The sequence below is a fragment of the Protomyctophum parallelum genome (genome assembly GCF_964188405.1).
Source record: "Protomyctophum parallelum genome assembly, chromosome: 5".
In the NCBI taxonomy this organism is placed as follows: Eukaryota; Metazoa; Chordata; class Actinopteri; order Myctophiformes; family Myctophidae; genus Protomyctophum; species Protomyctophum parallelum.
In genome coordinates this window covers 42,202,803-42,230,614 of record NC_139702.1, presented here as the reverse complement: position 1 = coordinate 42,230,614, position 27,812 = coordinate 42,202,803, and the positions used below count along the sequence as shown (strand labels likewise).

Sequence of the window (27,812 nt, the reverse complement as noted above, 5' to 3'; positions counted from 1 at the left end):
GGGAGGCTCAGGCTTTGGAACTGTTTCCGCACGCTTGAGGGAGAGCAAGGCCCAGTGACCCACATTCGGAGCGGTGTGTGTATGTGTGTACTTGTGCGCGAGTGTGTATGTGTGTGTGCGCGGACGGATGAGTGGGCGAGCGAGCGTGTGAATATGTGCCAGTGCAGTGTATGTGTGTGCGGGGAGTCTCTCTCTCTCCCTAGTGTGTGTGTTTATACATCATGGTCTGCCGCGAAAATGTGTCGATGATCGCCGCTCCGAGATGACACATTGTATCGTTTTGATTATTCGTTCTTATGTAAAAGAAGAAGGGGACGCGCCGTCTTCTCCGGCCGCGGATGTTTTGTAACAGATTCCTGGTCGGTGGCTACATTTTGGAGATTATATTATTCGTGCACAATGTCAGTGGCTTCTTGCGTGACAGCTAGCTTGAGCGAGCAGGGCTCTCCGCGCCAGCATGCAAAACAAATGGTGAATGATGTATGTACCTTTATTAAAGGGTTGTCAGTAAATGTGTTATATGTGCGCCGTGGATCGGAACACTTTTCATTCATTAACGGGGGAGGATTCCGGAACAACAGTACGGGGACAGTACAGTGGTGGTGTTCTCTCTCTGTATACGTCTATATATGTACCTGGACAGTGTTGTTCGGTAGCATAAAGCTTAGCTACAGTAGCTAGCTCCATAGGCTGATATATGGTTTGCTTTTCTTATGGTTGTATAATGATGAACACCTGTGGCTTTGACTGATCTGGTTTACTGTATACAAATCTGATGTTGTTGTTTTTTGGCAGCTCTGCATTTCCATGTGTGGATCAAAGTTGACAAAGGCTTAATGAAATGTGAAATGATGGTATTCCTCAGTAATGTACAGAGCCTGCTGTGTAGACTCACTGTATTAGCGTCTCATGTCATGTCATATGTGGAACTGCCCTGGCAACCCACTTAACAAACGTATTTGCATTTTAATTCCTATATACATAGCTGGCTATGTTTTATTGGTACTTTGCACTGAGACATATCAGAATCAGAATTCCGAGTGCAGTTCTGTACGTATTGTTGCAGGTGTCGTGGCGATCAGGTGAAGTGAAAGCATCCGTGAAGGTGGTCAGTTCAGTGTACGGATAGAACGTCACAAGACCAAGGCTCACACGCACTATAGCCTAAAGACTGTTTCTTCTAGACAACACAAGTAAGTTTAACCCATTTACACATGAGGACGATTCTAAAGAAAAAGCTTCTAAATCAGACATTTTTCTGAAAAACCTATGTTTCTATATATCAGTGGTAGCCTACTCAAACTATTTCATGTCAGGATCCCAAAAATTCTCTGTAGATGGACACGACCCCCATCTGAAAATATGTTGTTCCAGGGACCCCCCCCCCCCCCCCCCCCAGCAAAGATTTGAGTTAAAAACTTTCTCTCTGAAAGAATATATATTCAAAGACTTGCTTCACATGATTCACGATTTTTCAAAAAATATAGCAGATCTACAAGCTCGTAGCGTGCCGCGCTATGAGCTTGTATATCTGCTATTTTTCAATAGCTAAAGTATAACATAATGCTTTAAACACCAAAAGGGGTTCCCGTCCTGCATTTGACCATTGTTGTGGTTATCCTGATGACGTAAATGCCGGAGTGTTGAATGCATGCCTGACATTTCTTTTTTTATTAGTTTCAGAATAACTTTACTGCACTTCTTCATTCCTTTCCGAGGCCTTGATGACCTAAACTTTTTGTTTTGTTTGAGTAACTGAGTAGCGTAAGACTTTTAAGGAGGGGATGTTGGGGTCAATATATCCCAAGATGGTATTTTCCTGTTTTCAAATAATGTATAGGCTAGTTTCCGTTTATATTGGACACATTATTGACCTATTATAGCTGAACATGAGTGGAAAATCACCCCCAAAAACTGCCCTCTCTAGTGACCTATCGGGACCCATTTGTCTGCTATGGTTCCTCCTGTGTATAGGTTGGCTCGACAACCATGTTCCTCCCACGGTGGTGCAGTGGCCTTTCACGACCCCGATGACCACGATGTTAGCTTTGACCTTCGAATCTGCACTGACACCCAAACCCCTCACTCACGAGCCCCGAGACAACACCAGTTAACTGACAGTGCACGAGTTGCAGCGGGGTGAGAGCCTATATTTCACACACATGCACACAGCTGTCCTGCCTCGTATTAGTTCATGAAATGTCCCATGGTTAGATGTTTTACTGACTGTGTGTACTGTACATGATCTTCAATGTGATCTATATGGAATTGACATATAGTGTGGTGCTTTTCCCCAAATCCCCTGCAACATATTTGCTATAGTACAAAATGTTTAAAAATGTGTCCACACATTTCTTGTTCTGTGCTTATTTTGCTATTAGAGAATGGCATATTAATTAGCCTATGTGTTTTATTTATTTGGTGAGGGCCTATTTCACTCAGCTGTCCTGCCTCGAATTAGCTCATGAAATGTCCCATGGTTAGATGTTTTACTGTGTGTACATGATCTACAATGTGATCTATATGCGCTATTTAGGTCAATTTGATACATGGAATTTACATATAGTGTGGTGCTTTTCCTCAAATCCCCTGCGACATATTTTCTATAGTACAAAATGTTGTCCCGTTTAAAAATGTGTGCACACATTTCTTGTTTGCTATTAGAGAATGGCGTATTAATTAGCCTATGTGTTTTATTTATTTATTTATTTGGTCAAATACGTTTTTAGGTTATAAAATGTTATGCAATTTCTACAGCGTATATTCTTTTTCATGAAAAACAGAAAAAGAGGAGAAAGAAAAGGACAGAACAAATAAGACAGACAAAAGAAAAGAAAAGTGTCCATAGTCTTTTCAGATTACAGTAGTCAAAACAGTATATATGTACAGTATATAGGTGTGCATTCATGCATTTGTTCCTTTGTTTCCACTAGGAATGATCCCGTTTCACGCTATGTTCATATTGCTTCCCCTGCAGGTGCTCATCCAAATGCCGACCTCACGCCTAAAAAGCCAATCACTACAGCCCTGATCAACAGCCACCATGACATCTAGCATAGGGTATATATATATGCTTCAACACGTGCATCCACATACACACACAACCCAAGAACACAATTGGACTCTCACTGATGTCCTCGTAACCTTCCAGGCACAAACAATGCATTCCTTTTCCCCTCTTTGCCAGTCTCTCTCTCTCTCTCTCGTTTTTTTGTGTGACCTAAAAATAAACCCGCCACAGGCATGTAGGAATCCTCTCGTTAGGAAACTTCCATCGTTAGCTATAGTAACAATGCATACCTTGCTTCCGAGCTGGCACGCACAGACGCAGGTCGCTGTAAAATGTTTGTGTGTCTTTCACAGGGATGATTCTTGTAGCATATTTGATGGCTTGATGGAAGAAGATGAAAAGGACAAAGCAAAACGGTGAGATAGACGGGCCGATGCATGCACTCGTGTTGTATGAGAGAGTTAGTTATACCAGCGTGCACATACAATAATATAACATTTCATTCATGGATTTTAATGACTAAAGAAAGTGATAAAGAATCAAGAGTCTGACATGCAACATGAAATAACAGCAATTTTGATCGCAGTGTGTCCCGTAACAAGTCCGAAAAGAAACGGAGAGACCAGTTCAATGTCCTCATCAAGGAACTTGGCACTATGTTGCCAGGCAACACCAGGAAGATGGACAAGTCTACCATCCTGCAAAAAAGCATCGACTTCCTGTGTAAACATAAAGGTGAGGACACCACAACCCACTTTCTTACCTAACTTCCTGTGTTTAGGTTCTACTGCACAGACTGAAGAGCAAGTTGTTTCCAGAGGCTACAATTCTATTCGTCATGAGATAGGTCTGGGCAATATATCTATAATTATATTAATAGAGTCGAGTGACACTGGTTCCAACTGGCCTATGTATAAGAACCAGTGTCTTATACATGCAATACGCAATATGTATACGCGCAATACGCACTGTGACTCGGGCAACACGCCGTGGGGGGCAACAGAATGTGCCAAAAAGTACCAAGCCGACCCTCATAATAACACATTTCTCCGTGGCTCCGCCGCGTAATAACGAGCGGCCGTGTGTGCGGAAATAGCCGATCTGGATGAGGAAATTCAGCGTTCCCGTCGGGAGGGGGGGCAGATATCCTAAATCCCTGCTTGGAACGATGCAAGTTGGAATTGCATGCCCCACCCAGTTATTATGTTTGTGTCCCTTTTATGCCCATACGGAGTTATTTGTCAGGCATGCCCAAATATGGAGTCTATGCAGATGTCAGAACATATTGTGATGTCAGAACAGGCCAGCTCCATTATGGAGATCTAGGGCCTTTTGTGACGGTTCTGGACAACCATAGGTCCGACCGACTCAAGGCCGGGCACTGCACTCCCTGTGGTGGTGTGGAACACGTGTGGCGAATCTGAAGTCGGTGGGACGAACGGTTCACAAGTTACAGACACACACACACACACACACACACACACACACACACACTGCACACACACACACACACACACACACACACACACACACACACACACACGTGTACACTTGGTGCACTTATAGATAGATTGTGATGTACTAGATATTGTGGGAATATCGTAATATTGTGATATGGCATAAATGTTGTCTTTTCCTGGTTTAAAATGCTGCTACAGTGAAGTGGTGTAATCTTTCTTTTTACAACCTATGAATTGCCATTACCCACTGAGTTATTACATAGGCATTACTAATGATTGTTAATTAAACAAATAGTCAAATCATTGTGTAAATATTTTGTGAAAACACCAATAGCCATCCCTATATCACAATATCAATATTGAGTTAATGGTCAAAGTTTTTTTGATATATACTTTTTTCCATATAGCCCAGCCCCACTGTGACACCTCCATGTGAGAGTGTTTTCTCTTGTTATGACTTATGAGACCTTGTAACTGTTTTGGAAGAGGGATTTCCTTATATCATTTATAACACTGTCTTCCCTGTCGTCCCACAGAGATTGCTGCCCAGTCAGAGTCCAGCGAGATCAGGCAGGACTGGAAGCCCCCGTTTCTTAGCAACGAAGAGTTCACCCAGCTCATGCTGGAGGTCAGAAATCTCACGTTTTCTCACGTCTTCTTTCCTGGTGCTATGTATCGTCACTGTCGGGTAGAAGCCTTGTATCATTCTCCATATTTCAACTTTTAACCCATTTAGACCTGAGGATGATTCTACAAATGTCTTCTAAATCCTGACAGTTTTCAGAAAACCCTATGTTTCTATGTCAGTCGTTCTTAAACATCATCTTGTCCAGGGCACCAAAAATTATATGGCCGCCAACCCCCATCTGAAAATATTGTTCCAGAGACCCCCCCAGAAGCAAAGATTTGAGTTAAAAACTTTCGCTCTGACAGAATATATATTCAAAGATTTGCGCCACATTTTCACAATTAAAAAAAAATAGCAAACCTACAAGCTCTTCTTTTTTTTAGCTTTTCAATAGCTAAAAGTACAACATAATGCTTAAAACACCAACAGGGGTTCCCGTCCAGAATGGGTTGTTAATGATGCTTGTTTTGCAAACATGACCCGCTTTATTAACTTCTAATTAGTAGCTTATTGAGTAGGATTAAAATGTTATCCAATGTATTTGTATTTAGTTAACATAACTATTATTAAAAGCATTTGAAATTTCAATTCAAATAGCTGATCTACAAGCTCAAAGATCGGCTATTTTTGCTACGACAGTAATATGCAATGTGAGTGTGGAAATATAGTGGCCCTCGCCATCATCAAAGTTGCCCACCCCTGCCCTATACTCCATTGTATGACATGAGAAAGTAGCGGAAATCACAGATCTACAAGCTCGCCATCGCAATCCACCGTGAGCTTGTAGGTTGGCCATTATTTTCCCTACTTTTGAAATATGTATATTTTATTATTTGCCTATAATGACACGCCCAAAACAGGGACGTCATGTTGAACGTGGTTAAGTCTGTCCGTGGGTTTTCATGAATATTGAACCAAGAGGTTGTGACTAAATAGGCCTATATACGGTAACTATATATAAAGCGGAGTGGAGCCTCCTCCCCACTTCCGTTTCGTCTTTACAGTCGTGCAAATTTATCCTGATATAAATAGAAATCATCTAAGCATATATAGCTTGAAATGCAGAAAATGGAAATAAAATAATAAAATGTAAAGACATAATTAAAATATATAAAATATTTTCGTGAACGGAAAGCACGAGTAAGGAAACGGCAGATTTCGGGAAGTGTAGTTCCAGACTATATAGCATTGGGAGATTGTGGAATAGTTGTCTGGCTACGCAAAACTACCAGCCTGTTGTGAAGAATGACACACAATGATGAAAATAGTTTGGCTCCATGACGACCTGACACTGACCTATAGTCAGGACAGCAAGCTAGCTAGAGCAACGAGTTCAATGCAGCATTAGACTGTAACTGGATGTCCCATGACATCAGTGTCTTCTCTAATGTCTAACGTATAGGGGAAAAGCACTTACACTTAATTAGGGGAGCAGCATAGCAGTTAATCAAACTAATTGATTTCATCGTCAATTCATTCATATATATTTTTTACTGATGCTTTTTTTCCTTCTTCTTCGTTCTTATTAAAAACACCCTTCCAGAGGCTACAGTTCTATTCTTCATGAATTCAGCTGCACCTATAGGGCTGGGCAATATATCTATAATTATATTCATATTGTGATATGAGTAAAAATGTACTAGATATTGTGGGACTATCGTAATATTGTGATATGGCATAATTGTTGTCTTTTCCTGGTTTAACCCATTCTGGGCGGGAACAAAATGGTCAAAATGGGTTAAAATGTTGCTACAGTGAAGCGGTGTTTTTTCACACCCGTTCTATGAATTGCCTTTACCCACTGAGTTATTACAGTTATTACACCCTTTTCCATTATTCGATGAATTAATTTATAATTAAAATAAAATAATCTATAGTTGCAGACATTACACTTAGTGTATTTGGTAGGTTTTGGCAGCTACTGTATGTCTTGGCTTGTGAGTGAAGTTGATGCTTTGATCATAAAAGTGCAGGATCACATCTCCGGCTCAGAGCAGGGCTGACATGTAGTTGTCGTGGTGTTGTTGTCAGGCTCTGGATGGCTTCTTTATAGCCATAATGACTGATGGCAACATCCTCTACGTCTCAGAGAGTGTCACCTCTCTGCTGGAGCACCTCCCGGTGAGTAATGCACTTCAATCATTTTATTTTTAATAACTTTACTTGATTATTTGTATTATTTTGTAATATTATTTGTGCACTACATTTCAAAGACAAATAATATACTTTTGACTCCGCTACATTTCTAGGAAGAGAAATAAAAAAATGAAATGTTCACGTTGTTGTTGAGTAATATTTGACCAGGAGGAGTATGTATACTGGGTTTATTAAGTACTTTGTCCATGACTACCGATGAGTGATGGGCCTTGTGCTGGCACGGCATGCATTAGTCATGTGTTGTGTTAGTAGAACAGGTCTAGACGGGATCTATTGTGTGCCATTAGGTCAAACATTTCAATATGTTTTTTGTGCAATGACAGACGTTATAATCTATATGTTGTGTGTGTGTGTGTGTGTGTGCGTGTGTGCGTGCGTGCATGTGTGTGCGTGCGTGTGCCTGCGTGTCCATCAGGCGGATCTGGTTGATCAGAACATGTTGAACTTCCTGCCACAGAGCGAACACTCTGATGTGTACAAGTCTCTATCCACACACCCGACTGACTCCGAGCTTGGGTCAGATTACCTCAAAAGTTAGTACCCACCTTTTTTTTTTTTACCTACCGTCCCTATTCTGGGGGGCAAACATTAGGCGAAAATAGCAGATCTATGAGCTTGTAGATCGGCTTTTTTGTTATGTGTTATAAGAATCTATATCAAATCGATACCAAACCACCATTGTACAATGAAGTATTATACAGGTCTTAAGTGGTTAATTAGAGTAATTGATTATAAAAAATCTATTACAATCCTTTTGTGTTGATTCGTTGATATAATAGCAATTGAAAACAAATAATTTAAAAAAAAGTGTTTCTCGATTACTCAATTAACCTTCATGGGCAAGATTAATTCGGTTAGAGGTTCTATATTTATTTTCGGTTAATTGCCCAGGCCTAATATGAAGTCAAAATTCAAAACACTGTAATCTGTGGTGATATCAAGTCCCACAAAACCTCTGTGGTTTTGTGGACCAAAGCCTTTGTCTGGCCCTTAAAACTTAAATAACATTTATGATGTATTATACACAAATCTTAGCCAGAAACTTGTCTGGCCCTTAAGACTTAATATCATTTATTACGCATTACTCACAAATCTTAGCCAGGACCTAAGTATACTGTATATCCATAATTTACTTGGGGGTCCAAGCTGTCCAGTCACAATAGATCATCACTTCACACAATTATAGTGGCCATTCACTCAGAATCTAATAACCTTGTTGTTCATCATCTTTAAACCCTGATGTGCAAATGGCTTTGGCCAGTGTTGTACAGAAACCTTGTATTTGCCATAAGACAAGATTCCAGGAATCTTGAAAGACTGGTTTATTTCTTCCGATAGTCTATCTTTCATTTTTGACACATTACAATGCACTGTTTGCGACGTTCCATCCCAGGTTACACAATCAAACCCTTTCTACTTTCTCTCCTGCGTGCCAAAGCATAAAATGTCACAATTTTGTTCGTAGCGGTCAGTACTTGACATGTATTTATTTTACTCTCCAGCTAAAAACCAGATGGAGTTCTGCTGTCACATGCTCCGAGGGGCCATCGATCCCAAGGAGTCCCCTGTCTATGAATATGTGAAATTTATAGGCAACTTCAAGTCTCTCACCAATGGTATGTAACTGAACTTCTGTGGCGCAATGGGCTCTTCAGTAGAAAGTCATAGTAGATTGTATGCTGAACTATGACACACATGATGTTTGTGCATTACCATAAAAAAGAAAGGTGAAATAGCATCTACATGCTCATATCGTGTTGCATTGTGACGTGTTGTGAGCTTGTAGATTGGCTAATTTCACTTTGGTTCAAAGTATTGTGTGTCTTCCCTTGACACAAATGGAGAGCAGCACCTTGAGCTCTAAACATCTGGTCTCTGTTGTATAGTTCCCAATGTGACAAGGAATGGTCTAGCAGGGGTCTTACAGCGCTCACTACAGCCTGCTTTTGATGACCAGGTCTGTTTCGTAGCCACGGTCCGCCTCGCCAAGCCTCAGTTTATCAAGGTAAGACTGACATGAAGTGAAGTAAGTAATTTGTTCTGTAGGGTCATGTGGGCCACACCTTCTTAGACTGTTTATTTACTGTAGTGTACAGTGTAGTGTACATTTGTGACCTACTACAGACTAAAGACTTTCCTTTTTAACAAAGCATTTTGTTTTCATTGCCACCCTTACTTTTTAAAAATTCTGTACTGTAGCACTTTGAGTTTTGTAAAGTGCAATAGGAATAAAATGTATTATTATTAATGCCAGATGTTGCTTACTTATTTCTAGGGGGAAATGTTTTAGTGTTTTTTTTTATGCAGCACTCATATATTAGAATAAAACAAAGTCTTTGAATTTATAATTTGTTAGTCCGTCCGTCCAACAAGATCTCTGAAAAACCACTGGATTCACCATGGAATCCCTCCATGCTCCACAGCCTATGGCTATTACTGATTTTGGTGGCCTTTCCTCTAGCGCCACCCTTAGGCCAAAATGTCCATTTGGATATCTAATGTAAGAAGATATATAATCAATATCTATCAAAAGCTAATGTATTGTGTACACTCATGCTCCCATTTGAGTGACCACATGACCTTGCTTCTAGTGCATATTGTTTATTTGAGTTTGACATCCATGTTCTATGTTGTTGTTATGGTTAACCACTCAAACCCTATTTTGAGCACATTTTCAATAACTTTCAAAAATGTGCTTTAAGTTGTTAAGAATCAATTATATTCCTCAGTGGACATAGTTCAAAATCTTTTCAGAAATATGTGAGTGATTTTGATTGAGCAATTCACATAATAACCCCGACTGAATATTGTATGTTTTCTTTCCTCCTGTGTCTTAGGAGATGTGTACCGTGGAGGAGCCCAATGAGGAGTTCACTTCTAGACATAGTTTAGAGTGGAAGTTCCTCTTCCTAGACCACAGGTAAACAAACATGTGCACACACACACACACACACACACACACACACACACACACACACACACACACACACACACACACTCACACACACACGATAGAGATGTCCCGATACCAATACCAGTATCGGAACACTGCCCAATATGCCCTTATTTGGTCATATTGGAATCGGCGAATATGCCAATCTGAATGAATGAATGAATAAATGAAAAACTTTATGATAAAATTATACAAAAAAGTAAAAGAATTAAAATAAGTGCAATATAGTACAAATAAAATAATATTCCCAAAACAAAAACAAAAGAAAAAACAAGCCTCACTGGCCGCAAGTATTGTAATTCTTTCCTTTTTTTTCCTTTTTTCCCCTTTATGTTCGGAAAGAAGTAGGGAGAAGTAAAAAACGTATATAACCCTATCCCTTTATTACTGTAATTTCAGCGTCATTGCTTGACATCAGTACATACCAACATGGTATAAACTGGTATAAACAGAGAATTTAAGAAGTACATAATTCAATTAAATGTAATAATGTAAGTCATATGTATTTATAAATACTAGTCCTTACCCGTTGTGAGATATTTGCCCCCCCTTGTGGCCGTGAAGGGTACTGCGCCCGGGTGCGTTTGTAATTGACTAATAAATAAATAATCATTAAAAAAGGGCTTCGTTACGCCCTCCATATTCATATGGTCAATGCCTGTGTGAAAAGTGGGAGCGATTGGTGCAGGCAGTAAGGAGTTACGGCACTGTTTCTGACACACAGACACACACTCAGACATTCGGTTAATTATAGTATGATGATGTATATGCTCTATATTGTATTCTATTCTATATATAATATTATCAATAAAAATACTACTTTATATATTTCATATAATACATACAAGTACAATTATCTAAGATGATATGCTATTGTAAATCTTCCTCCCTATACTGTACCTCATAATAATGCATTCTTTATATCTTTTTCTGAACTGGTTCACACTTGAGCATTGCTTGAGTTCCACATGCACACTGTTCCATAGTTTTACTAATACAAAACGATTTTAGTGTTGTCCGAGCCACTCTAGTCTAACCACCGATCCCATTGGGTAAGGGGTTGACTTGACACTATGGCAGGTAAATAAAACCTTTGGGCATGTGGAGTTTGCTTTCGAGTTGCCCAAACGTGCAAGTGCCCATTTGATTGAGGAGTCTGAGGATGCAACCGTCTTTAGTTTGCTATAAACACAACACATCTGTCTAAACAAACACCAGAGTGCTCCGTCTCCCCTTCTATCTCTCCCTCTCTCCCACACACACACACGCACGCACGCACTCACGCATGCACGCACAAACACACACACACACACACTCAAAATAAGAGTGTTTTTTCCTGGTCATTGGACTATCGGATTGATATCGGTATCGGCCTATATGCAAGTTGCAGGATCGGGAATCAGATCGGGAATGGAAAAAGAAGGTATCGGGACATATCTAACGCACACACACACACACACACACACACGCACACACACACACACACACACACACACACACACACACACACACACACACACACACACACACACACACACACCAAAAGCACTTCTCACCCAAATGTAAATAACAATTTCAACACTTCACTTATTATTTATAACAACAAGGCTGGTGTAATTACTAAGAAATGAACTGGGAAAAAACTAGGTTGCTCCACATTCTATTCTGTAGTTGCCCGTTTTATTCAGACTTTTTTCACTGACAAGCGGTTTTCATTTTATAGACAATCAAATATGAAGCAGTTTGATTGCACAGGTTTCAGTTTGAGGGTACAGATACTGAACATCAGGTGTCAAGTCTGTTCCTATTCGCCCACTTGCTATGGAAATCGAAAAATAGACATCGAAGACATCCTTGCACGTTTATGACCACATTGAGTGGTCTAGACAGATAATGTCAAGTCCTAAAGCCAAGACAAATTAAAAACCAGGAAAAGTATAAAAATCATGAAAAAACTTGACCACTGTTGACATTATTGATTGATTTAAATAAATGAAAAGGCTGACCTACTAGTGTGTTTCTGATCATTGGTGACATCTTCATCATGTTCTTGTTTCCAGGGCTCCACCTATCATAGGTTACCTTCCTTTCGAGGTTCTGGGAACGTCGGGGTATGACTATTATCACGTGGACGACCTGGAGTCCCTGGCCAAGTGTCATGAGCACTGTGAGTAATCACAATGAACCGTAATCAAGCTATGGAAACAATGTCACATATAAAGCAACACAATTGTTTTAGTAGTGATTTAATAGAATAGATTATACCAATTATGCTTCCCTATAATATCTATACAGCAAAAGCAGTATATTGTCCTATATATTTCTGTATGACAGCTTGTTTTGGTCGTAACCACTCCGTTCTCCATGTGTGCGTCTTGTTTTTGTTTTTGTTCTGCTCAGTGATGCAGTATGGTAAAGGGAAGTCGTGTTACTACCGTTTCCTAACTAAAGGTCAACAGTGGATCTGGCTCCAGACCCACTACTACATCACTTATCACCAGTGGAACTCCAGACCTGAGTTTATTGTCTGCACACACACCGTTGTCAGGTGACCCTGCACTCTTGTTTAGACTTTTTCCAACTCATTGCCAAAAAACTCTTACGTGATAAAGAAGACATCCTCACTCACTTCTATTGAGCTAGGTATATGCTTTTTTGGCCAGTGGTGGGGTAGATTGATTGATTGTACTGTATAGTGGTTCTCAAAGTGGGGTCCAGGGACCCGTAGGGTTCCTTGGGGGGTTTCCAAATGGACTCTTAGAGGTCTCAAGGTCTGTACAAATAGAACCAAATGGACCCGTCCATTTGTACAGAGTTGTCTCAGAGTTATGGGGGTCCTTGAAATTAAAACGTTTGAGAACCACCCACTGATATATACAAAATGTTCTCTGGTCTCTGCCTGACTCATTTGACTCAAACCCACATGTGTATAAATAAATGTGTGCACACTCACACACCTTATCTATATCTTGTCTCCCCCTTCTCATCATCACCACTTCTGTCTGTAGCTATGCGGAGGTGAGGGCAGAACAGCGCAGGGAGATGGGCATTGAGGAATCTCCCCCAGAGATCAACGTGGACAAGGTGAGAAGTGACTAGTCACTAAGAACAATGATCGTGCAATGGACAAACATTTGCCTGAACAACAAATGTACAATGGGCTCTATGCACACACGCCATTTTGGAAAGAACTTGGGCCCCTTCTCTACTTCCTTCACAGGTGTTACCGCTGATACTAATGAAGGCTCTGTTCCATTCTGGTCAAACAGACAGTGTTTCCAGGGGTTCCGGGTATTTAGACAGCTGGTGGATGGAAAAGAAGCTCCACCCACGCGGCTGAATGCCGCAACGGCCAGATTCCCGGAAACCCCTCTGCCGCGTGTGTGGGTGGAGCTTCTTTTCCATCCACCAGCTGTCTAAAAACCCGGAAAAGACGCCGGCAGACAGCGGAAAACGGCCTGTCTTCCTAGGTCTGGCAACAGCTAGAGTCAGGGTGCTGCTAGTGTGCCATGTTGGCTCACTGGAAACACTCTGCTATACACCAGTGGGTCTCAAAGTGTCCTTGACTTGAGTGGGTTCCATGGCCCTGTACGGGTGTGTAACTCTGAGAGTGTGCAAATGGAATTGCACACTCAGAGTTATGGGGGTCCTTGAAATAAAAAAGTTTGAGAACCACTGCACACTAAATGGAACAGAGCCTTAATTAGTATCATCTGTAACGAAGGAAGTAGGGAAGTGGCCCGGAAGTAGGAATAATGATTCTGTGTGCATATAGCCCATTGTAGCAAAGAAACAAATTATATTATATAAGTATACTGAGTGTAGGACACTTCATCGAACTTTCATGAACTGAGTAAAAGAAGACCAAAATGAGCTACTTTACCTGCTTTTTAAGTTTGTGACTCTTAAGAGAGTGGAGAGTGGAGAGTCTAGACGTGCCCTGCTCATTTCATCCATTATCCATTGACTTCGCAATTATTGGGCCCACTGCCTGGAACTCCTCATTCTCTGACCTAATGGAGTTCAATTCTTGGTCAGTGATTACATCAACGGGAGAATAATATAGTTTGTTATCAGAATTCAAACTGTACTTGGAAGTTTACAGCTGGTGGTTGGAGCTCTTTCAATGAACGGTAAAGAAAGTATGTGCCATATAAACAACTGTTATTATCTCTTTTGTCTTTCCTGTCAGTCTCTACCATTTTTATTTATAGTTTTAAGAATATCAGTTTCTTTCTCACTCCTTTGGATTTGTTTCTTTTAGAGCCAGGACTCTGGTTCAGAATCCCAGCTCAATACATCCAGCCTGAAGGAGGCGCTGGAGCGCTTCGACCGTAGCCGCACCCCTTCAACCTCCTCACGCAGCTCTCACAAGTCCTCCTCACATGTGTCTGACAACACATGTCACAGCACGTGTAAGTGCACACACACAAACAAACATAAGATTGCAGATTCAAGTGGCCGAAATGAGTTTTCTCAGATGGATGGCTGTCGTGTCCCTTAGGGATAGGGTGAGAAGTTCAGTCACTCGAGGTAGAACCGTTGCTCTTTCACATGGAAGGTTGCGACGGCATCTCGCACGGATGCTTCCTGAGCGTCTCCCTAGGGAGGTCCTCTGGGTGTGTCCCAGAGGAAGAAGAGACCCCGGGGAAGACCAAGGACCAGATCATAGGGGGATTCTATCTCCATGCTGGCTTTGGAACGGCCCAGGGTTCCCTCAGCATGAAGCGGCTAATGTTGCCAAGGGGAAAGGGAAGTCTGAATCTCTCTGCCAGAACTGTTTGCCCCCATGAGCCAGCAGCTCCAAATAAGCGGTAGAAGACAGATGGATGGATCACTACACATATGCATGAACACACACACAAACACACACACACACACACACACACACACACACACACACACACACACACACACACACACACACACACACACACACACACACACACACACACACACACACACACACTCCCGATATACAGATGTAGCCTCACACAGGCTGGCAGTGGATCACTGAGACATCAACAGTGACACAGTGAGGGGGATGATTAAGCACAGTTACAAGCTGATATCGTTTATGTCGGGCAGAAAACTTGTAAACCGGTATCCATATTTCAACGTTTTACATTATTTTGTAATATTTTAATGCCATACTTTGTTGTATAACAGTGTCACGCAAATGTAGCAATAATAGCGATCTACGGTACAAGTTCACAACAGGTCGCAATGTGACGCGTTGTGAGCTTGTAGTCTTTTAATATTTAACTAAATATATGAAAAAAGTAATGGCTTTGGACATACAAGGTTTTCACCCGCCAGCAATGATATGTTGTGGTCACGCAGAGTGGTGTGACTAAGCTCTGTTGTAAGCTGATATGTTATGGTCACGGGGGAAGCTGACAAGCACAACTCTCTGACTCACTGATGCTTCTATTTCAGTGGTTTTCAACCTTTTTCATATCAAGGTGGTCCATTATTTATTCGGCATTTGAGCCACAGACCACCATTTTGATGAGATTTCTCCCAAAACTTAAGATTTTTGTCAACAATTCCATGCTGTATTGATGTTGGTAACTTGGTACCACAGGAGAGATAACAGGCAAATGTTGATAAAAAAATCACACCTGTGTGAACCGAGTGGTGCAACTCCCCTCTCTCCCCCCCTCCTCTCTCTCTCTCTCTCTCTCTCTCTCTGCTCGTCAGATTAGTTTTATTATGGATATCAATGAACCTAGACAGTCATTAGTTGGATTTGCGTCCAGCAGGTGGCAGCCATGTCACATACTTCTCTCTTTCCAATTTCACTCAAGTGGTTGCACCACTCAATAACGATTCTTCTACATTCTCTAATCTAAATGTAGACGTCTTGTAAATTAAGTAATGTCGATGTTTAACTATAATTTAAGTCTCGAGAGCGTAAATTGAAACCAGTGAAGACAGATGGGAAAGAGGGAGAGAGAATGGGGGGGGGGGGGGGGCAAGCAGCAAAGGTCGTCATAAACGGGACTCGAACATGCGACACACTGTCAGGCAAGAGCCTATATGTGGCATGTGCCTGGACCACTAGGACAGTAGGCGCACGCTCTCAAGAGTTAAAGATCTAATAAGGATCCATTTGGTTATCAACTCTCCGTCACTTAGCTGGAACCCCCTGAAGCATACCAGTGGTTGAAAAAAACAACAAAAACACAACAACCCACTGTTCTATTTCCACAGCGACAGCTTCCAAGCTCCACATGGACACGGTAGCGGCCACCCCCCCCAGGCAGTCACTGGCCTCTACAGTGGAGATGACGTCACAGCGCCGCTCCTCCGTCAGCAGTCAGCAGGTGAGACGGCAGGAAACATGGAAAAGTACAATAGAGCAGTGGCTCCCAAGGGGTCCCCCAGGGGTCCTTGATGGAGTTCCAGGGGGTCCCCAGCTAAATGATAGTTTGGAACCAAATGGACCCTTATGGGTCTGTAACTCTTGAGAGTGTACAAATGGAACCAAATGGACCGGGTTCATTTGGTTCCATTTGTACACTCTCAGAGTTAAATATATTTATTTATATATTTATATTGTAAATTGGGGGTCCCAGAGATAGAAATGCCAATATATGGGGGTTTATGGAAAAATGTATGGGAAATTCTCTTCTGGTGCCCTCGTCGTTCTGAAAGGGGGCAGGACTCTATGTAGTGGAGCAGTCATACACCATACTACTACACATCATTCTCCATCATTCATTATTTTGTATCCTCTCCATATTTGTAGTCTATGAGCTCTCAGACCACTGGCCAGAGTGTAACTCCAAGCATGATCAATCATCAACAACAACAACAAAAACAACAGCAACAGCAGCAACAACAGCAAAAACAACAACAGCAAAAACAGCAACAACAACAACAACAGCAACAACAACAGCAGCAACAACAGCAACAGCAAACACAACAGCAACCACAACAACAGCAACCACAACAGCAACCGCAACAACAACAGCAACCGCAGCAACAACAACAACAGCAACCGCAACAACAACAGCAGCAACCACAACAACAACAACAGCAGCAGCAGCCGCAGTTACAAACAAATGTACAGGTGAGGATTAGACACCACCTAGTGTCTCGACTCTCGAGACCACACCGTTGTCAAACGCTTCCATCATAAGAAGTACCTCCACTTCTGTTTCGTCTTCGCAGTCACGTAAATAATTCCTACCTTTAAAGGAAATGAGTCTAAGCATATCTAGCGAACTGCTTTAGCTAGCAGAAATGGAAATTCAAAAATATATTTGAAAGATATTTTTAAATATATTTTATATCATGACAACTTCCTTTGAACCGCATTCAGGGGGCGCAACTGTACAGACATTCAAAGTTAGTGTATATATGTTTTCCAAATGGAACTTTAAAAGCCTCTTATAAGTGGAGTGTGATTGTACAACCTTTAGTCAGTTCTAAGAAATGTGTCATTTGACATTTAGATTCTTATTGCACAGTCTTAAGGTCCTTTCAGATGAGGAGCTATTAATGTGCCTAGTAATTCATTCTCAATAACACCTGTGTTTAAAAAAAAATTGTAGCCCGAAGAAATTGAGGGATGACAACAAGCAAGTGTATTTACTGTACATGAACGCAGTCCGGGAAATTGTCGTGTTTTGTGCACACGCACAAAACATCCAGGACTGACTAGACCTAGATTGTGTTGAGCTTTTTTTTTTACACTTGTGTTGTCACACCCCTCATGAGCAATTTACAATTTAGGCATTTAGCAGACGCTCTTAATCCAGAGCGACTTACATTTAAGCAAGAACAAAAGCATGGGAATACATCACATAAAAGCATTTATCATGAAACATGCGTAAGCTAAGAAAGTAACAGTGGAATATCTAAATAATGAAACTATACATACACTATACATATAAACTATACATATTTACTACTATGCTATACATATGTACTATGGCGTGCTATGACTATATACAATACAATTATAGTGCTGTCTACATAACATGCAGACCTGTTGATCCAGGCGACAACGTCAGCGTTAATCAATGCCCGTCTAAAAGTAACTTTATGATGTTTACAATTGTTTTTCTTGTATTGTCCACCACTAGAGGTAGCCCTTAGACTTTATATTTTCATTCATCAAGCTTGCTTATCTGGTTGACGTTTTTGTCATACCCCCTGGAATATTTTTCACCTCTGTTAGTTAGACCTATATGTTTTTCTACCATTGCAAATTATTTTATCAAAATGTGATCATAGCAGGAATATGTTGTAGTTACCATACAAGTGTTTTAGCCCGTTTCCAAATGGTGTGTGCCTGTGCGTGCGACCTGTGCGTGTGCGTGTGCGTGCGTGCGTGTGTGTGTGTGTGTGTGTGTGTGTGTGTGTGTGTGTGTGTGTGTGTGTGTGTGTGTGTGTGTGTGTGTGTGTGTGTGTGTGTGTGTGTGTGTGTGTGTGTGTGTGTGTGTGTGTACTTGCCTCCAGCCGGTGATGGAGTTCTCAGCCCAGGTGAACGCCATGCAGCACTTAAGGGACCAACTGGAGCAGAGGACCAGGCTGATCCAGGCCAACATCCAGCGGCAGCAGGACGAACTACGCAACATCCAGGAGCAGCTGCAGAGAGTCCAGGGACAAGGCATCCAGGTAGGAGGAACCATGAGGGACAAGGAGTCCAGGTAGGGGGAACCATGAGGGACAAGGAGTCCAGGTAGGGGGAACCATGAGGGACAAGGAGTCCAGGTAGGGGGAACCATGAGGGACAAGGAGTCCAGGTAGGGGGAACCATGAGGGACAAGGAGTCCAGGTAGGGGGAACCATGAGGGACAAGGCATCCAGAAAGCTGCTTCACCGTTTTTTTAGGCACATCGAGCAGGCCAGCAGTTGACGACCTAAGGGGGCGGTTTGGGGATGAGGATGAGGTCATCGATATGGTTTTGCAGAGTTCCTTTTCATCTATTGCACAGAAGATCTTAACTAAAGAAAAATGTACTGTGTGTGTGATAAGGCTTGCACTCAGGGTGGCTCCCGATGTACATGAGAGCATAATGTTTCCTGTATGTTCTTTGTATTTTAAATGTTTTGGTGTATGCCTTTAGGGGTGGGGGGACTATTGTTTGTCTTTGTTTAAATAAATACTTTTCTTCTATTTTACATGTAAATTGTGCAAACTCTTTAATAAAAACTGTAGAAAGTACGTTATTGTCGCACTGTTGTAAAGTCCACACAAATTCATGGTCGGACTGATATCCACAGAAGCTCAGAACATTGACTTTAACGTGACGTTGTTTCCACGGCGACAGATGTTCCTGCAGCCGGGCGGCACAATGAATGTCCAGCTACCGCAGGTGGGCTCGATTCAGCAGACGGCCACACTGACCAATCAGGTTCAGCAGACGACTCTAAACCCCACCCATACTGGAACCCAGCAGCTGACCATCCAGCCGCAAGCTGCTCCTCAGCAGAGCCTACAACAACAGAACACCACCCTAGCACAGGTGGGTCTCATTCAATCAGCAGAATTTCAATTCGTTTTTCCATACAATTCCTTACAATGTATTTGAAAAATGAAAACAAATAATATAAAATGGAAAATGAAATGAAATGGAAAAAGAAAAACACGGCTCCCTCACTCAACGGCATCCCCTATGAGTTGAGTTGAAGTAGTTCATCCTATACTGTGTGTGTGTTTCTGCCTCCTACCATACCACCTGACCACTGCAGGCTCAGCGGCAGCAGCAGCAGCAGCAGCAGCCCCAGGCTCAGAACACGGTTCCTGCACCCCTCTACAACACCATGATGATCTCCCAGCCTGGACAGCCCAACCTGCTCCAGATCAGCAGCAGCCTCCCACAGACGCAGCAAGGCACGGCCGTGGCTACCTTCACACAGGACCGACAGATACGGTACAGACAGACATTCCAATGTTTTCATTTGCAGCGGTGGAAGATAGTTAATGTGAATGTTTTATTTTCGTGTCCGGACAATTTCTTGACCCCATCCCACAAGGGAGTATCAGACACAGCAATTTATTTTTAAACATTAACACAAACACAGAACATAAACATTCAGGTGTGTAGCCAGCCAGCCAGCAACTCAACCAGATTTCAAACAGTACAGTAGACCCACACAGACAAGTACCGTACATGAAGTATATAACCAATCCATAATAGAGTTCATAAGGTTCATCTATAATACAATTTAGTTAAACGTCACCCTTCACCTGCTCTCGCCTCTCACATGCCCTATTAAGATACTCTGAAAAGGCGAAAACATGGTGTAAAATAAACTCACACCACTCTCACACTACACCAGGTTCAGATCAGGGGTGTGGACTTTTTCAAACAATACTACTCTCAGATCATGATACAGACGACAACATTAAATTAAATTAAGTGAAATTGTTAAGCCTGCCTGTGGGTCTAAGTAATAACTAGAGAATTCTTGCTATTTCCTGAAAAGTCACAATTTTCCATCCAACAGCGACAATATATTAAACAAGGCGCGGTCACAGTATACACATTATACAGGCCTTCTAACTCCTTCGCAATGGCAGTCAAGGGCTCTATGCGTTATATTGTATGCTGTTTAAAAGTGCTTCATACTTGACTTGAACATGGATAAGAGATGCGTAAATGGTGAGAGCATTGTATCCAGTAAGAATACAGTGCATTAGGTCTCCAAATATAAACACTATCAGTTTACAGTTATACCCAAGTTGTAAAATTGCATCTTTGAGCGATGTGTACTTCCAACCCATGGTGACCCTATGGGGAAATGTAGATTTCAAACATCTACATGTGAGAAGCATTTCTTATTTTCTTTATACAGTACTTTTCTTTCTTTTTTCTTTTTAAATCTTAGCAGCCCAATGAGGAACACAGCTGTTTTGACAAATGCTGTGTGTATTGCTGTTGGCCATTATGACATCACAGATATGAAACTTTCCATCTGCTGAACAGGTCATGGACACCTATAGTGTTTACAAATGGTAATACAGGGTTTCTGCACATCCTTCAAAATACTCAAAAAGGTTTGAATTCGTTCTTCTCACGTTGTATTTGTGCTTTTTTGTTATTGATATATGTGACTTAAAAGTAACTTCCCTATACCTGCAGAAACCCTGTAATAATAACTGTCTTGACAGAAATTCGAACAAGGCACTCTTTTGTCACATAATTATTATCTATTTGAATCCACTTTCCCAGACCTTTAAACATTTCTCCCCGAGTTGTAGGCTTTCTTCACGTCCTTATTGAAAAGAGAACAAAATGTTGTTCTCATCGCGCCTAGTGCTCAAGTACTGTTCTTTTGTTCTTCCTATTTTCTTTTGTTCTTTTGTTGTGTTACCCTCTCCATTCTCTGTGCGTTCTGCTAGGTTCCCAGCAGGACAGCAGCTGGTGACCAAGCTGGTAACCACTCCAATGGCCTGTGGTACGGTCATGGTGCCCACGTCCATGTTCATGGGACAGGTGGTCACTGCATACAACCCGTTTGGAGGCCAGCAGGTAAGAAGACACACCTGACTCACAAAGGGTGCTTAGGAAGCTGCATTGGGCTAGGGGTGCAATCTAACTATAAATGCACTGTGTGTGTGTGTGTGTGTGTGTGTGTGTGTGTGTGTGTGTGTGTGTGTGTGTGTGTGTGTGTGTGTGTGTGTGTGTGTGTGTGTGTGTGTGTGTGTGTGTGTGTGTGTGTGTGTGTGTGTGTGTGTGTGTGTGTGTGTGTGTGTGTGTACGTCTCGAGAACCGTCCGCCCCACCGACTTCAAATTCGACACACATGTTCCACCCCACCACAGGGGGTGCAGTGCCCGGTGTCAAGTTGGTCGGACCCACGGTTGTTCAGAACCGCCCCAAAAAGGCTTTGTCAAATGTGACTTCATGGGGTGTGTAATTGATAGAAAATAAGTCATTTTTTGGGTGAACTACTCCTTTAATAGGTTAATCAGACTAAATTGATTTACTTACTTACTTACTTACGCCTATTACCCCTTCTGGGGTTTAGGCCGTCGACAAGAGTTCTCCAAGCATCTCGATCCTCAGCCAACACTTCCAGCTGTCCCCAAGTGTGGCCCGTAGGTTTTGCATCTGCCTCCAAGTCTCTGCGCCAGGTGTTCCGTGGCCGACCTCTCTTTCTTTTCCCTTGGGGGTTCCACTTGAGGGACTGCCTTGTGGTGTTTGAGGCTGGTTTTCGGAGAGTATGGCCTATCCATCTCCAACGCCTTAGTTTTGAGGATCTCTTCCTCTGCAGGCATTTGGTTGGTGCGTTGCCACAGCTCTTTGTTGCTGATGGTGTTTGGCCAGCGGATCTGGAGGATTTGTCGCAGACAGGTGTTGATGAATGTTTGGATTTTGTTTGTGGTGTTCACTGTTGTCCTCCATGTCTCTGCACCGTAGAGTAGGACTGATTTTACGTTGCTGTTAAAGATCCTGATTTTTGTTGTGATGGCCAGGTATTTTGCACTCCAGATGTTTTTTAACCCTGGCCTTGCCAATCCTGCCTTTCACATCTCCCTGTTCCTCATGCTGGAAGGCGAAGCACTGGAGGAGGTTGGCGAGTTCACCTACCTTGGCAGTATTGTCAAATTGATTTAGTCAATTATAAAACAAAGAAAAACAATACAAAATCAAAAGGAATCAGTTGTGGCGGATGATGATGCATGCACGCACACCGCTCTGCGCAGTGGCTGCTGTGTTGAGTCGAATTGTTTTGAGTGTCTTTCTGTCTGTTCCTTGTTCAGGCGGGGCAGACGCAGACGCTGACCCTGCAGCCCACGCAGGCTCCCCAAGGCCAGGGGGACGTGCAGGGCCAGACGACTGTAGTGACACAGGGTTGCCAGCAGGGGCAACAGCAGCAGTTCCTACAGGTAACCATGGATCATTACATCAGTGGTTTTCAACCCTTTTTAATGTCAAGGCCCATTATCGGTGGCGGAAAAAGTACTCCAATGTTTTACTTAAGTAAAAGTATGAACACTGCAATATAAAACTACTACATAAAAGTATAAAAGTATTGGAATCTAAATGTACTAAAAGTACCAAAAGTAAAAGTACAGAATGTCCCATTTCAAATTTTCAAATGTACACAAATCTTTTGATAATAGCAGATTTACAAGCTCACAATGTGTCCCATCACGATGCATTGAGCTTGTAGATCAGCTATTTTCAAATTGCCTTCAAATTCTACAAAGTGACTAGTAACTAATGTCTTGAAGTAAAAGTATTGGAAATTGGAAATACTCAAGTAAAGTACAAATACCTTAAAATTGTAGTAAGTACAGTACTTAAGTAAATGTACTTAGTTACTTTCCACCACTGCACATTATGTATTCACCATTTGAGCCACGGACCATCATTTGATGAGATTTAGCCTCTCAGACCCAAGACTTTAGTCCACAATTCCATCCATGCCGTATTGTATTGATGTTGTTACCATAGGAGAGATAACAGGCAAACGTTAACAATTCTTCTACAATTGTGTAGAGTTCTTGTAAATTAAGTAATGCAGATGTTTAACAGCAATTTAACTCTAAAATGAAATCAAAATGGACCCATTTGGTTTCAGTTAAAGTTCTAATAAGGGTCCATTTGGTTACCAACTCAACATTTAGCTGGGAACCACCTGGAACACCCTCAAGGACCACTTGAAAACCACATGATTAAATCAAACATGCTTAATTTAGGAAGATTTATAGAAGATCATTTTAGTGTTGTTCAAGAGATGTGTGGCTTGTGGAGATTAAGAATGGGTCCAATATTGGGTCACACTAGCTACAGAATGTTCAGAAGCCTTTTCTATGACACCCTAATGGTCTCGGATATTTCATCAAAGCAAAGGTTAAGCCTCAATATGCAATTTCTTCAACTGTTTGTCTCTATGTAGAACAGCAAATACATAGGTTTAGAATGATTCTACATCATTTTGCTAATAAGGACAGTGATTCCCAAACCTTTCAGGTCGAGACCCAAAAGAGAGATTAAACATTTGCCCGGGACCCAAACTAGTGAAAATAGCAGACATACAAGTGCACAGCACGTCGCTTCGCTCCGCATTGCGACCTTGTTACTTCTCAATTATATTTATAGAATTTATTATATTTGTTTGTTTGTTTGTTTACATTAAAATGTATAAAAAAAGAAAATGTAGGTAAGAAAATTGAATTTTTAGGAGTCGTGATCCCCAAAAACTGGTCTGTGACCTACAAATGTGTCCTGACCCATTTGAAATTTGAATTCACCTAGGAAATAATAGAGCGCTAGTGTGGGGGACTCCTTTCAGGCTTGTTTCACAAGATTGGGAGTGGGACAGAAGGCCTAACAAAACGTTTCAGTCTAGTTTTTGCTTGAATCCCATGAACACTAGAGGGCAGTATGTCTCATGGACTTAACATAAAACAGTAAGATAGATGTGGAAGAACATTTTTGATCTGGATACTGTACTTAACCCATTCAGGACAGGAACTCCTTTTGGTGTTTTAAGGATTATGTTATACTTTTGATTATATATTCTTTCAGAGCGAACATTTTTAACTCAAATCTTTGCATCTGGGAGGTCCCTGATATTTTCAGATGGGGGTCCCAAATACAGATAATTCCGGGGGTCCTTGACATGGTTGAGCACCACTGACATAGAAACATAGGTTTTTCAGAAAACTTTTAGGATTCAGAAGATTTCTTAGAATCGGCCTCAGTCTTAAATGGGTTGTTGTTTGTGTCCATATCACTACGCCCAAAAAAATTGTTCCATGTGATAGAGGGGTCAAAGTTGAACGAAAGTTTTGTGAATTAATTTACTTTTACTGCGTGGCCCCTGTGCCCCCCACATAATGACCGGAAATACTTAATATTGACCAAAACCAGAGCAAAACTCCCACCACGGGACTCGGGCAATCAATTAATACAGTTGCAACCACTATATTAATGGAAAGTATTTCATACAGCTTAAGTTTAAAAAATCGGAACTATCCCTTTAACTTGGCTATCGTGCTAATTCTATTCGTCAGGGTACCCGTCTCCTCCACGGTAACCAGTCCACACAGCTGATCCTGCAGGCAGCGTTTCCACTCCAGCAGCAGGGCACGTTCACTGCGGCCGCGCACCAACAGCCGCCGCAGCAGCAGCAGCAGCAAGTGCAGCGGCAACAGCAGCAGCAACAAGCGTCACACCATCCGCGGCACCAGCAGCAGCTCAAACCCCAGCCCCAGAAAGCCCAGAAAGCCCCCTCCTCCTCCTCACACAGGACTGACAGCGTCAGCAGCCAGCCGCAGTAAGGGCTTCCACTTTGGGGTTTGGGGAAAGAAGTGTCACGTAAGAGCCTAATTTATACGCTCTCGCACGACTGTGTCGCGTGGCGAAAATAGCAGGCCTACCAGACCACAGCGCGGCGATGCCGCGTGACACCGCCATGCGACCTAAGGATGTATCAGGCTTGACAACTACATATTTTGAAGACCCTGCCCCAAAAAAGCACTTATTGTTTTTAATGGATTTGTTTTGTTTGCTGGCCGACGAAAGCTTCCTTCATCCTGAAATGGTGGTCCTTCCTTTCTTCCGTTTGAACTTTTAACGTACCGACACGTGACAAAAGAAAAGGAAAGGCTTTAAGCCTTGGTGGGATCTCCTGTCACCATGGCGACAGGATGGATGGTTCCCTTAGGGACGGCGGAAGAGTACAGGTGCTCTGGATCGCTCTCCGTGGAATCCACACAGAACTCCCAGTGGACGCCCCCCCATTACCATGGTAACGAGAGACTCTTTTGAAGGCGTCTCAGAGTGGACTTGGTTGTGTACAGATCAACTGTATTATAAGAACATGTAAATATACAATATAGCTTAACGGGGGAAACACAAATGTAGTATTTTATATGACTGCATGAAATGAATAACTGTAAGGTTTTTTGTTAGTCGCTTTTGAGAAAAGAAAAAATACTTTTTACTCGTTCTTCTTGGTCAAAGACTCGCGCAGCTCCGTGCTAATGCATAGCGCCATGTTCCAAGACCTCGTACATCCCCTTTTCTCTAAAGGTCTGGAAGACTTCATGGCCGATTTATACTTTGTGTCGTGCGGCAGTGTCGCAAACCAAAAATAGACGATTGGCTATTTTCGGTGCGCGACAATGCGATGCACAAGCGAGTGTAAATCAATCATTAGCATTATGTCCGTTTGTTTTGAAAAATGCTCGGGGGAGGGGGAGGGGGAGGGGGGGGGGGGGTGGATGGGGCGGCGGGGCGTTGTGGAAGTTGTGTTTTAAACACTGTGTCGCACATACAAAACTGTCTCTTTATCTTTGTAACTCCTTGATAAGTCCCAAATGATGTTTGAAAGGAATCGAGGACCTTTAAAGTAATGCTTCATAGGATATGGTCACTGTTCGTATTATAACGGGTTTGGTGATTCCAAGTGCCAATAATTACATTATAGTCTCTTTTTTTTGTTTGTTTTGAACTGACTATTGAAAGGCGTATATATTTTCCAACAAAATATTACCCCTAACAGAAATACATGTGTGTGTATATACAGTAGTAGGGATTATTTTTTAAAGTGAGAGAGCCCTATACGTAACAAACAGTATATCTTTAACCCCCCCCATGATATTTTAGCACTTAATGTGGTTGTGTACAGTAAATCACTATTCAGACCTAGTTATTTGTAATCTCTTTGTGTGGTTCGGCGCGATAGGGGTGTGCATTTGAGAATGCAATCTTTGTGTGGGCGCGTGTGTGTGTGTGCGTGTGGGTGTGTGTGTGTGTGTGTGTTGTTGCCCCTTGTGTCTTACAGTAATTGACTTAGTAAGGATTTGGAGTTTGCTGGATGGTACTTGTATTCTCAGGAATGTGGAACGATAGACTTGCTTCTGCCTCAGTCTGTAAGCAGACAGGGAAGGGTCAGACAATGATGCTGGAAAAGAACTACTGTAATAGTCATAATATCAGTGGTGGAAAAAGTACAAGCATTTTTTTTAACTTAAGTGAAAGTATAAAATACCGCAACGTAGAAAATAGAAGTAAAAGTTTGGAATTTAAAATGTACTTGAGTAAAAGTTCCAAAGTGTTCGTATTGAAATGTACTTGAAGTACCAAAAGTAAAAGGTCTCATTGTGCAGAATGTCCCATTTCAAGTTTTAAAATGTATAAAAAGCTTTTGCAAATAGCCGATCTACAAGCTCACAATGCGTCGCATCATGATGCATTGTGAGCTTGTAGATCAGCTATTTGCAAATGGACGAAATGTATATAGGGTGATTAATGTATGTTTTGTAATAATAATCAAAAACTAGTAACTAAAGTTGTCAAATAAATGTAGTCCAGTAAAAGTATACAATATTTGCCTCTGAGATATAGTGGAGTAGAAGTACTGGGAATCAGAAATACTCAAGTAACGTACAAATACCTCAGAATTGTACTTAAGTACAGTACTTAAGTAAATGTACTTAGTTACTTTACACCACTGCATAATATGCATGGGGTCTGAAATCTGAATAACAAAAATCCAATTCGATGTTCTAGCCTTTTTTTCAGTATCAACGTTTTTTTTATTTTATCCCTTAAGCCGCTTTTATACACAGTTGTATGATGCGCAACAATCTACAAACCTTTTTTGCTCTGCAAATTAATTTAGT

General features: G+C 41.8%; 1 protein-coding gene across 6 annotated transcripts; it reads left to right on the top strand.

Annotated features, from left to right (window-relative positions):
- The first annotated feature begins 27 nt into the window (after positions 1–27).
- LOC310858569 (circadian locomoter output cycles protein kaput-like) lies at positions 28–26,372 on the top strand. 6 transcript variants are annotated; one of them, XM_083764736.1, is made up of 24 exons: positions 28–480; positions 1,067–1,193; positions 1,975–2,139; positions 2,934–3,060; positions 3,364–3,426; positions 3,582–3,745; positions 5,007–5,098; positions 7,130–7,219; positions 7,671–7,788; positions 8,758–8,871; positions 9,142–9,260; positions 10,093–10,175; positions 12,269–12,375; positions 12,609–12,756; positions 13,217–13,292; positions 14,473–14,623; positions 16,425–16,537; positions 16,963–17,286; positions 18,681–18,839; positions 19,496–19,690; positions 19,917–20,098; positions 21,571–21,700; positions 22,935–23,060; positions 25,197–26,372. In XM_083764736.1, exons 4-24 carry the CDS (start codon positions 3,044–3,046, stop codon positions 25,461–25,463), a joined length of 2,838 nt encoding a protein of 945 aa, XP_083620862.1. In that variant the 5' UTR covers positions 28–480; positions 1,067–1,193; positions 1,975–2,139; positions 2,934–3,043; the 3' UTR covers positions 25,464–26,372. The 6 variants fall into 6 exon arrangements, with proteins under 6 accessions (XP_083620862.1, XP_083620863.1, XP_083620865.1 ...); XM_083764737.1 differs by lacking the exon at positions 28–480 and having other exon boundaries at positions 1,058–1,193; positions 2,978–3,060; XM_083764739.1 differs by lacking the exon at positions 28–480 and having other exon boundaries at positions 1,058–1,193; positions 3,597–3,745.
- The last annotated feature ends 1,440 nt before the right edge of the window (positions 26,373–27,812 follow it).